We start from the raw sequence: 12,595 nt of genomic DNA on the forward strand, positions 1-12,595 counted from the left end.
GTGGTTACTTTGAAGAATCTAACATTTATATATAAAAATGACTTATTTAACACTTTTTCGGTTACTACATGATTCCATATGTGTTATGTCATAGTTTTAATGTCTTCACTATTATTCTACAATGTAGAAAAACTTTTGAGTGGTACTGTAAATACAGTTTAAGTCAGAAGTTTACATACACTAGCCAAATACATTTAAACTCAGTTTTTCACAATTCCTGACATTTAATCCAAGTAAAAATTCCCTGTTTTAGGTCAGTTAGGATCACCACTTTATTTTAAGAATGTGAAATGTCAGAATAATAGTAGAGAGAATGATTTTTTCAGCTTTTATTTCTTTCATCACATTCCCAATGGGTCAGAAGTTTGCATACACTCAATTAGTATTTGGTAGCATTGCCTTTAAATTGTATAACTCGGGTCAAACGTTTCGGGTAGCCTTCCACAAGCTTCCCACAATAAGTTGGGTGAATTTTGGCTCATTCCTCCTGACAGAGCTGGTGTAACTGAGTCAGGTTTGTAGGCCTCCTTGCTTGCACACACTTTCAGTTCTGCTCACAAATTTTCTATGGGATTGAGGTCAGGGCTTTGTGATGACCACTCCAATACCTTGACTTTGTTGTCCATAAGCCATAAGCCACAACTTTGAAATAATGATTGAGGTCATTGTCCATTTGGAAGACCCATTTGCGACCAAGTTTAACTGATGTCTTGAGATGTTTCTTCAATATATCCACATAATTTCCCGTCCTCATGATGCCATCTATTTTGTGAAGTGCACCAGTCCCTCCTGCAGCAAAGCACCCACACAACATGATGCTGCCACCCCCCTGCTCCACACTTGGGATGATGTTGTTTGGCTTGCAAGCCTCCCCCTTTTTCCTCCAAGCATAACGATGGTCATTATGGCCAAACAGTTCTATTTTTGTTTCATCAGACCAGAGGACATTTCTCCAGAAAGTACGATATTCGTCCCCGTGTGCAGTTGCAAACCATAGTCTGGCTTTTTTATGGCAGTTTTTGAGCAGTGGCGTCTTCCTTGCTGAGTGGCCTTTCAGGTTATGTCGATATAGAACTCGTTTTACTGTGGACATAGATACTTTTGTACCGGTTTCCTCCAGCATCTTCACAAGGTCCTTTGCTGTTGTTCTGGGATTGATTTGCACTTTTCGCACCAAGGTACGCTCATCTCTAGGAGTCAGAACGCGTCTCCTTCCTGAGCGGCATGACGGCTGCATGGTCCCATGGTGTTTATACTTGCGTACTATTGTTTGTACAGATGAACATGGCATTTGAACTTGCTCCCAAGGATGAACTAGACTTGTGGAGGTCTCCCATTTTTTTCTTGAGGTCTTGGCTGATTTCTTTTGATTTTCAAGCAAAGTCACAGAGTTTGAAGGTAGGCCTTGAAATACATCCACAGGTACACCTCCAATTGACTCAAATGATTTAAATTAGCCCATGAGAAGCTTCTAAAGCCATGACATAATTTTCTGGAATTTTCCAAGCTGTTTCTAAGGCACAGTCAACTTAGTGTATGTAAACTTCTGACCCACTGGAATTGTAATTCAGTGAATTATTGTAACGGTTTTCTTGATGAGAAGGAGAGTCGGACCAAAATGCGGCGTGTCTATTGCAATCCATGTTTAATGAAGGAACACACTAAACACAAACACTACCAAAACAATAAACTTAACGAAAACCGAAACAGCCTATACTTGTGTAACCTAACACAGAACAATGACATCAGGACACTAAGGACAATCACCCACGACAAACTCAAAGAATATGGCTGCCTAAATATGGTTCCCAATCAGAGACAACGATAAACACCTGCCTCTGATTGAGAACCACTTCAGACAGCCATAGACTTAGCTAGAACACCCCACTAGCTACAATCCCCATACATACACACCACATACAAAAACCCATGCCACACCCTGGCCTGACCAAATAAATAAAGATAAACACAAAATACTTTGACCAGGGTGTGACAGAACCCCCCCCCTAAGGTGCGGACTCCCGAACGCACCTCAAAACAATAGGGAGGGTCCGGGTGGGCGTCTGTCCATGGTGGCGGCTCCGGCGCGGGACGTGGACCCCACTCAATCAATGTCTTAGCCCCTTCTCCTCGCGTCCATGGATAGTCCACCCTCGCCGCCGACCATGGCCTAGTAGTCCTCACCCAGAACCCCACTGGACTGAGGAGCAGATCGGGACTGAGGGGCAGCTCGGGACTGAGGCAGCTCAGGAGTGAGAGGAAGCTCAGGAGTGAGAGGAAGCTCAGGCAGGTTGATGAATCTACCAGATCCTGGCTGGCTGGTGGTTTCGGCAGATCCTGGCTGACTGGCAGATCCTGGTCGACTGGCAGGACTGGCAGATCCAGGTCGACTGGCAGATCTGGAAGATCCTGGTCGACTGGCAGATCTGGAAGATCCTGGTCGACTGGCAGATCTGGAAGATCCTGGTCGACTGGCAGATCTGGAAGATCCTGGTCGACTGGCAGATCTGGAAGAGTCTGGTCGACTGGCAGATCTGGAAGAGTCTGGTCGACTGGCAGATCTGGAAGAGTCTGGTCGACTGGCAGATCTGGAAGAGTCTGGTCGACTGGCAGATCTGGAAGAGTCTGGTCGACTGGCAGATCTGGAAGAGTCTGGTCGACTGGCAGATCTGGAAGAGTCTGGTCGACTGGCAGATCTGGAAGAGTCTGGTCGACTGGCAGATCTGGAAGAGTCTGGTCGACTGGCAGATCTGGAAGAGTCTGGTCGACTGGCAGCTCTGGAAGAGTCTGGTCGACTGGCAGCTCTGGCTGCTCCATGCTGACTGGCTGCTCCATGCTGACTGACAGCTCTGGCTGCTCCATGCTGACTGGCAGCTCTGGCTGCTCCATGCTGACTGGCTGCTCCATGCTGACTGGTAGCTCTGGCTGCTCCATGCTGACTGGCTGCTCCATGCTGACTGGCAGCTCTGGCTGCTCCATGCTGACTGGCTGCTCTGGCTGCTCCATGCTGACTGGCTGCTCCATGCTGACTGGCTGCTCCATGCTGACTGGCGGCCCTGGCTGCTCCATGCTGACTGGCGGCCCTGGCTGCTCCATGCAGACTGGCAGCTCTGGCGGCTCCTTGCAGACTGGCAGCTCTGGCGGCTCCTTGCAGACTGGCAGCTCTGGCGGCTCCTTGCAGACTGGCAGCTCTGGCGGCTCCTTGCAGACTGGCAGCTCTGGCGGCTCCTTGCAGACTGGCAGCTTTGGCGGCATCCTGCAGACAGGCAGCTCTGGCGGCTCCTTGCAGACTGGCAGCTCCTTGCAGACTGGCAGCTCATTGCAGACTGGCAGCTCCTTGCAGACTGGCAGCTCCTTGCAGACTGGCAGCTCCTTGCAGACTGGCAGCTCTATGCTAACTGGCAGCTCTATGCTAACTGGCAGCTCTATGCTAACTGGCAGCTCTATGCTAACTGGCAGTTCTGAACAGGCGGGAGACTCCGGCAGCGCTGTAGAGAAGGAAGGCTCTAACGGCGCTAAACAGGCGGGAGACTCCGACAGCGCTGGAGAGGAGGAGGGCTCCGACAGCGCTGGACAGGCGAGGCGCACTGTAGGCCTGATGCGTGGTGCTGGCACTGGTGGTACTGGGCCGAGAACACGCACAGGAAGCCTGGTGCGGGGAGCTGCTACCGGAGGGCTGGGGTGTGGAGTAGGCACAGGATGGGTTAGACCGTGAAGGCGTACTGGAGATCTTGAGAGCGGTGCTGGCACAGGACGTGCAAGGCTAGGGAGGTGCACAGGAGGCCTGGTACGTGAGACTGGCACCATCTTCACCAGCCGACTAACACGCACCTCAGGACGAGTATGGAGCGCTGACCCAGGTGCCATCAAATCCCCGACACGCTCCGTCGGGCGAATTCCATGTTTAAAACACCAACACAGCAACTCCCTCATTTCTCTCTCCTCCAATTTCCCCATTAACTCCTTCACAGTCTCTGTTTCGCTCACCTCCAACACCGGCTCTGGTCTCCTCCTTGGCTCCTCACGATAAACAGGGAGAGTTGGCTCAGGTCTGGCTCCTGACTCTGCCACACTCTCCCTGAGCCCCCCCCCAAGAAATTTTTGGGGCTGACTATGGGGCCTCCGTCCGCGCCGCCTTGCTTGCTTCGCAAACTCCATTCTCCTATATCCTTCCGCACACTGCTCCATCGAATCCCAGGCGGGCTCCGGCACTCTCCCTGGGTCGACCGCCCACCTGTCTATCTCCTCCCAAGAAGTATAGTCCATACTGTACTCCACTTTGGGCTGTTCTTGCCTGTTGACACGCTGCTTGGTCCCTTTGTGGTGGGTGATTCTGTAACGGTTTTCTTGATGAGAAGGAGAGTCGGACCAAAATGCGGCGTGTCTATTGCAATCCATGTTTAATGAAGGAACACACTAAACACAAACACTACCAAAACAATAAACTTAACGAAAACCGAAACAGCCTATACTTGTGTAACCTAACACAGAACAATGACATCAGGACACTAAGGACAATCACCCACGACAAACTCAAAGAATATGGCTGCCTAAATATGGTTCCCAATCAGAGACAACGATAAACACCTGCCTCTGATTGAGAACCACTTCAGACAGCCATAGACTTAGCTAGAACACCCCACTAGCTACAATCCCCATACATACACACCACATACAAAAACCCATGCCACACCCTGGCCTGACCAAATAAATAAAGATAAACACAAAATACTTTGACCAGGGTGTGACAATTATAAATGAAGTAATCTGTCTGTAAACAATTGTTGGAAAAATTACTTGTGTCATTCACAAAGTAGATGTCCTAACCGATTTGCCAAAACTATAGTTTGTTAACAAGAAATTTGTGGAATGGTTGAAAAGCGAGTTTTAATGACTTCAACCTTAAGTGTATGTAAACTTCCGACTTCAACTGTATCTGTTGTATGGTGAACTTGGGCTTCATTAAGGTTTATTTGTAATAATAGCCCATGCCTACCCAGCCACCGACCTCACCACACGTCACTGGAGCACAGGGCCTGTATTCATAAAACGTCTCAGAGTACGAGTGCTGATCTAGGATCAGTTTTAGAGCTTAATTATTAAGATTACATGTAGAGGGAGGACCTGATGCTAGATCAGCACAAATTTTACACTAACATTTTAGTTATTTAGCAGACACTCTTATCCAAAGCAACTTACCATTAATGTGTTCATGTTACAATATCTCGATGAGCACTTCTACTCTGATGTGTAATTGCACTGTTCACAGTAATCTGTGTATTGTGGTCACAAGATTTTTCCAAAGTCATTAATGCAGTGATACAGCATTTTCATAAGCATGCTAAATCGTCAACGCAATAAAATAAGGCTAAAATATTAGAAAGCAAACATGATTTTTATTGAAACAGGTTTACTGATAAATGACAGAGATGGTTGTCATGACACTTCCTTGTTTAATTTCCAAAATCATGGACAAAAAAGTCATACATGGTACTTAACATTGAATAGCAAGGGAATCCATGCTGTGGAGCAGACACTCAATTCACAAAGAAATCAGGCAAAATGCCAGTTTCAATTTCAATAAAAAATATGTAATATTTTTTATTTTTTTTATTTATCCATCTTTACATGGTACAATTTTGTTAACTTTTTTTATAATATAAAAACACTTAATACTGATTGTGAAACAATGGATTTAATTTACAAAACAATAATAATTATAATAATATTAATATTAATAACAAACAATAATAATAACAATAATCATTAAATTGAAACAAAAATAGAATGGAGGAGACCAGTTGGAGCGGTTTCATCTTGGCCCACACAAATAGCACATTTTTTGGAGGAAATACCGATTGGCATTGAAGTCTACCTGACACACACACACAAACAAACACAGTATCAGGTCTTTGAGTATTTCTCATTGCCATTGACAGTGTTATGGGTACAATGACGAGACACTTTCTAAGCATTCATGAGCCTCTGAGGGATCACTCTCATTGGCTGATTATGTACTTTTCATTGTCAATCAAGTTCGGTGGGCCAATAGTGACCCTCCAGAAAGTGCCCAACTCCCCCAGTACAAAGGATAACAAGTGGTAGGCAAAATACAGGAAAGAGGACATTTAAAGTGTCTCAGCATTTGGAGGATGGGAAAAACCTGCCAGGGGAGAGGAACTTGTATCCATTGCCGGCAGGTAGTCTGATAGAGCGAGGACCAGGGCTGCTGCTAGTGGAAATAGAGGGCGAGGGGGCCATCTTTCTGGGGTTGTGTCCATTGGAAGGATTCTTGTTGCCCCTGTCCAACGACTGCAGCCCCAGCTCCCGCAGCTCCAGGCTGTCTTGGGCGTCGCTGGGGGAGCAGTGTCGTGGGGAGAGGTTCAGAAGGCTCAGCACATCTCTCTTGGCAGAGACCAGGGGTCCTGGGGCGCTACGGAGAGCCCGGACTGGACCCAGATGCTGCTGCTGTTGCTGGGATGCTGTGTTGGCCCAGAATGTCTTCAGGTTGTGGATGGCCACAACCTTCTCATCGATGACGCCCCTCCTGAGGCGGTCCAGGTCTGGGGCATCGGCAGGGCTGGAGCAGGCAGAGCCCGTGGAGGAGTAGGAGAGAGCTGGGGATGGGGCACTGCAAGCCGGGGACTGGTGGCCAGAGCTGGGGGACACGTTACTGGGAGAGCGGGAGATGTGACCACTATAGGGGGAGCTGGGGTATTTGAGTTTGAACTGGGCGTGGCTGTCCAGGGTAGGGGAGGGGTGACTGCCATCCTTTAGAGAGGTCTCCGAGGCTGCAGGGCTGTTGTAACCAGAGCTGATCTTCTGCAGGGAGGAAGAGCGGGAGGGAGGTTTGGGTCGTGGGGAGGACTGGACACGGACACTGGCGCTGCTGCTGGGACGGCTGAAGGCGCTGGTCTCTGAGGAGCGGAAGGCAGAGCTCCTGGCTGAGGTAGCTCCAGCTGCAGTCCCCTCAGCCCCAGCCCGTTGTAAACTCCCCACCGCCCGCAGGTGGCTCTGGGTCTCCTCCAGAATCTTCTGGGCCAGCTCCTGGGGGTCCAGAGGGACAGTCTTCTCCTCCTGGGACTTGACGGTGCTATCTGTCTCAGTGCTGGACTGGTCCGACTCACCTGTGTCTGAGCTGCTCACCTTGCCTGGCACCTTCTGGAGGGGAGGGTTGGGGCTGGGAACCAGGCTGGTCTTGACCGGGGAGGTGGGGGTGCTGACACTGCCTCGAGACGACACAGACACCTGGTAACCCCGCCCAGTGCCCGAGCTGGAACTACTGACAACACCCCTGCCCCCACGGTGGAGGTGGCGCTGCCCGTGACCCGGAGGTAGAGGCAGGGAGTCACAGTGGCTTCCCAGAGGCTCACTGCTGATGATGGAAAAGCCTTCATACTCCTCATCATCTCCCCGGCCCACACCTGCTGCTGCTGCAGCCGCCCCGTGAGGAGAGGAGCGACTGCGGGGAATGTGCAGGTGCTTGTGGGCAGAGAAGTGTGCTGTGGCCCCACCACGCTGTCGATGGCCCAGGAAGTCACACTCTGATTTGGAGGCAAAGCTCATGGTGGAGGCCACGGAGCTCAGGCTGTAGACGGAGATGGCGTCTGAGGCCAGACTGTCCAGGCAGGGTGGGGAGAAGGGCAGGCTGGGGTAGCCCAGTGGTAGGGGGTTGGAGACAAACTGGGCCGAGGCCAGAGACTCCAGGGAGGACGAGCTGTCCAGGCTGAGACGCTTTGGCAGCTCTGTGGAGTCTGGGAGAGACGGGGAGAGCCAGGGGGAGGGGGAAATAATTGTAAGGGTAAACATGTTATGGTATAGATTAATGTATCATGTATCAATCAACTATAATCATTAATCACTGTGTATCTACAAATACAATACATACCAAACAGTGCCAGCAGGGACTGGAGGGCAAAGTGCATGGTGCGGCGGTTGGCTTGCTTGCCCGTCTTCAGTACCACCTCCTCCTGACCCACCTCACACAGGTCAAATCCTGCACACACACAGGACAGTTACTCTACCAACCTAGCACACATACAGCACACATATCTGCCTAGCATACATACAGCACACATACCTGCCTAGCATACCTGCCTAGAGCACATACAGCACACATACCTGACAAGCACACATACAGCACACATACCTGCCTAGCACACATACAGCACACATACCTGTCTAACATACATACAGAACACATACAGCACACATACCTGCCTAGCATACATACAGCACACATACCTGCAGCACACATACCTGCCTAGCATACATACAGCACACATACCTGCCTAGCATAGATACAGCACACATACCTGACTAGGATATATACAGCACAAATACCTGCCTAGCATACATACAGCATACATACAGCACACATACCTGCCTAGCATACATACAGCACTCATACCTGCCTAGCATACATACAGCACTCATACCTGCCTAGCATACATACAGCACTCATACCTGCCTAGCATACATACAGCACTCATACCTGCCTAGCATACATACAGCACTCATACCTGCTTAGCATACATACAGCACTCATACCTGCCTAGCATACATACAGCACTCATACCTGCTTAGCATACATACAGCACTCATACCTGCCTAGCATACATACAGCACTCATACCTGCTTAGCATACATACAGCACTCATACCTGCCTAGCATACATTCAGCACACATACCTGCCTAGAACACATACAGCACACATACAGCACACATACCTGCCTAGCACACATACAGCTGCTCCTACAACTGACAAATTAGGAAATTATATCCATTTGATAATTATTTTATTGATATACTGTATCTCACCTAGTGCAGCCAGAAATTCATGGCAGCCTGGCAGTCTCCAGAGCTGCACACTGATGGACACTTGGATGGGCAGCAGAGAGAAGTCCTGCTCCTTCTCCCCTGTCTGAAGCTGGACCAGCACCTGGTGGAGCTGGAGGGACAGAAGAGGAGAGAAATACAGGAGGTCAGACAGGAGTAAAGGAGGAAGTTATATACCTTTAACTGGTCTATACCAACTTTTATGGACCTGAGTTGTTGATGGGATCAATTGCTACTGACAGACCAAGAGGATATACTTTTTAAGTAGTGAAGTAGAACAAAACTGACAAATGTGTGATGCTTGTGCTCAAGTCAACTGTTTTCCACCATACACCAGTGTCATAAAATGACTTCCACCATGCCCATCTCTGTTGTGGCAGATGAATGTTCATTTTTGTCAGGTTTAGTAACTCTGCCTCTGCCCTTTGACCCTGTTGATGTTAGTTCCCAGGGGATTGGCTCTTCAGCCTATCAGAACTACAGTAGCTTTACTGTGGAGCGTGGCCCAGGGTGATTTAGATTAGGAGGGAACCATCTCCTCCTCCTCTGTGGGATTTTAACACGTGACCCCCGGGCCACACTCACCCTCACTGTTTAAGGATTATTCAGCCTGGAACAGAGAAACCTTTGTCAAACTGACCTGAAGTAATGTCACCACTTGATTAACATGCCCTCTTCCCTTTCTCTTCTCTGTTCATGCTCTGTTTGTTTATACATGGAATGTTCATCCTTTCATCCTGACCTTGAGTGAACCAGGGTTGTAAACCCAAGAACACTCATAATGCTGCACTGCCCAGCAGTGGAATGTTGGCCCAAACAGCACTATAAACTTGGAGCTAATAGAGGTCAGTAACTGGAACTGCATGAGACATGTTGAAGTTTCATTTATTTGCACCAAAGAAAAGAAGTGATAGACAACAATACAGATAAACACAAATAAAGCTGAGATTGGAAGCCCAAGGGCTTATATGAAAATCACACCACAAGAAAACTACATACAGTACATACTGTAAGTGCTAAAGAACAGAGCGTGTTTCACATGCATTTAATCTATTGCTCAGTTAATGTTGATGCAAGAGGATTGTGCTAGGTGGTTTAAAGCAGCAGTGAAATGGAGAGGGATGGGGTGTAGAGGGGGAGGGGAGGCACACTTACCATTCCCACCATATTTTTAACAGCCTTCAGACCGCAAGTTAGAGACAGGGGCAGGAGAGAGAGAAGAGGCTTTTAGTGCATGCATACATGACAGGCCATTCACAAAGAGCAGAGGAGACCAGGTCCAATGGGGACAAAGGGCACACAGGGAAACAGAAAAACACAACTGATGGGTAATGTGTCATACATTAGACACATATTACACAAAACCATTGAATCACCATGCATAGTTGCCTATGCGGTGTGATGTCAGGAATACCTCATGTATACATGGTTGGAATGTTTCAAATGTTATGGTCACCACCAATGTTGAAACAAAAGCCCAAATCCCTTTCTGGATGGATGGCAACAACAACTGCCCGAGTTACACCAGGAACGCACAATCCCTCCATCAGTGCTCAGACAGTCCACAATAGGCTGAGAGAGGCTGGACTGGGGGCTTGTAGGCCTGTTGTAAAGGCAGGTCCTCACCAGACATCACTGGCAACAACGTCACCTATGGGCACAAACCCACCTTCGCTGGACCAGACAGGACTGAAAAAAAGTGCTCTTCACTGACGAGTCGCGGTTTTGTCTCACCAGGGATGATGGTCGGATTTGCGTTTATCGTCGAAGGAATGAGCGTTACACCTAGGCCTTTACTCTGGAGCGAGATCGATTTGGAGGTGGAGGGTCCGTCATGGTCTGGGACGGTGTGTCACAGCATCATTGGACTGAGCTTGTTGTCATTGCAGGCAATCTCAACGCTGTTGCTTTACAGGGAAGACATCCTCCTCCCTCATGTCATCCTGACATGACCCTCCAGCATGACAATGCCACCAGCCATACTGCTCGTTCTGTGCGTGATTCCCTGCAAGACAGTAATGTCAGTGTTCTGCCATGGCCAGCGAAGAGCCCAGATCTCAATCCCATTGAGCACGTCTGTTGGATCGGAGGGTGAGGGCTAGGGCCATTTCCCCCAGAAATGTCCGGGAACTTGCAGGTGCCTTGGTGGAAGAGTGGGGTAACATCTCACAGCAAGAACTGGCAAATCTGGTGCAGTCCATGAGGAGGAGCTGCACTGCAGTACTCAATGCAGCTGGTGGCCACACCAGATACAGACTGTTACTTTTGATTTTGACACCCCTTTGTTCAGGGACACATTATTCAATTTCTGTTAGTCACATGTCTGTGGAACTTGTTCAGTTTATGTCTCAGTTGTTGCATCTTGTTATGTTCATACAAATATTTACACATGTTAAGTTTGCTGAAAATCAACGCAGTTGACAGTGAGAGGACGTTTCTTTTTTTGCTGAGTTTATTTCTCAAGCAAGCTAGGACTGTGTTGGAGTGGTCTGAGTGGGTAGGGGTAAACTTAAAACTAGTTGTTATTGGCAGAGAGGTTTGGGACTCTCTTTGTTGAATTAATTCATGAATGAATGATTGAATGAAATAATGAATTAATGAAATTGTATTTTAGTGTCAAATCTCCAGTTGGCAACCCATCCCTTAAGGAAACAATTGACACATAGACAAACATTACAATGATTCACAGCGATAATTCAGTCAGTGATACCTCATAAAGAATGAAAAACAAAAATCTAGACATCAGCTGTTGTACAATATGGTACAAAACACAGGAACATTGCATCTCAGTGCAAGAGGCGTCCCTACAGTCCCTGGTTTGAATCCAGGCTGTATAACATCCGGCCGTGATTGGGAGTCCCATAGGGCGGCGCACAATTTTCCGTCATTGTAATTAAGAATTTGTTCTTAACTGACTTGTCTGGTTAAATAAAAGTTAAATAAAAAAAATATATATATATATAAAAAAAATGAAGTAAGTCCCCAGCGGCTCAGATAATGAGAAGAGTCAGGTTTCTGTTTCCTTCATAACACACAATGTCTCCCTCTTTGGAGTTGCAAGACACTAAATGCTACACTCCAGTGGTGAGCAGTAACACTGTGCTGCTGTGGTGCTGGGGCCTACCCGGTTGATGAGCTGCTCTCCTGCCTCGGAGGCGGTGATGAGTTTACACAGGGCTTGGAGAGCTGGGGGCGGTAGACCTGGGAGACAAGATTAAAGCACATGGTTCATTATTCAGCATTCTTTCAAGCTGCATTTAATATACCATACATTCAGTAGAAGAGTAATTCTATCTGGTTATTCTATCTGTGTGTTGGTAAAAAGCACACAAAGCCACCTGATAAGCAGTATTGTAACTTTTGATATTCTATAGCAGAAAGATGGAGGCCCAGTTCATGTTTGGAGCTGTTCTCCATCTCACTGTCCTATCCCCAGTCCCATGTCCTCCTGCCAAGGCCCAGTGCCTACCAAGTATTGACTGCAGGGTGGTGCTACACTGCTGCAGCCTGTCTCCAGGGTCTGCTGTAGGGAAGAAGACAGCAGCAGGGATGCCGGTGCCAGCCGAGTCCAGGCGGAAGCCCACAGCGGTCAGCAGGGCATGCCAGCCTGGGACGCCCCCCACCTTGTTCTCCACACTCTGCTGGGACGTGTACATGGAGTTACGCTGGCCGTTCTGAATCCTCTGGAGAGACTTCTCCACCTGGTGGGGACAGGGATATTTAGACTAATGTAAGTGTGTGTGTGTGTGTGTGTGTG

General features: G+C 48.3%; 1 protein-coding gene across 3 annotated transcripts in view; it reads right to left on the reverse strand.

Moving 5' to 3' along the window:
- Nucleotides 1-5,382: 5,382 nt before the first annotated feature.
- LOC110535069 (tetratricopeptide repeat protein 28) overlaps nucleotides 5,383-12,595 on the reverse strand; it is a 328,541-nt gene continuing 321,328 nt past the window's right edge. For 2 of the 3 annotated variants that reach the window (XM_036935884.1, XM_036935887.1), the window contains 6 exons: nucleotides 12,308-12,539; nucleotides 11,963-12,039; nucleotides 9,994-10,017; nucleotides 8,821-8,950; nucleotides 7,889-7,996; nucleotides 5,383-7,754 (listed from right to left, as the gene is read on the reverse strand). In XM_036935884.1, the coding sequence (XP_036791779.1) occupies nucleotides 6,139-7,754; nucleotides 7,889-7,996; nucleotides 8,821-8,950; nucleotides 9,994-10,017; nucleotides 11,963-12,039; nucleotides 12,308-12,539 (2,187 nt within the window). In that variant the 3' untranslated portion in view covers nucleotides 5,383-6,138. The remainder of the gene's footprint in view (nucleotides 7,755-7,888; nucleotides 7,997-8,820; nucleotides 8,951-9,993; nucleotides 10,018-11,962; nucleotides 12,040-12,307; nucleotides 12,540-12,595) is intronic. The other variant, XM_036935885.1, reaches the window with a different exon arrangement.

Source organism: Oncorhynchus mykiss, chromosome 11, assembly GCF_013265735.2.
Source record: "Oncorhynchus mykiss isolate Arlee chromosome 11, USDA_OmykA_1.1, whole genome shotgun sequence".
NCBI lineage: Eukaryota > Metazoa > Chordata > Actinopteri > Salmoniformes > Salmonidae > Oncorhynchus > Oncorhynchus mykiss.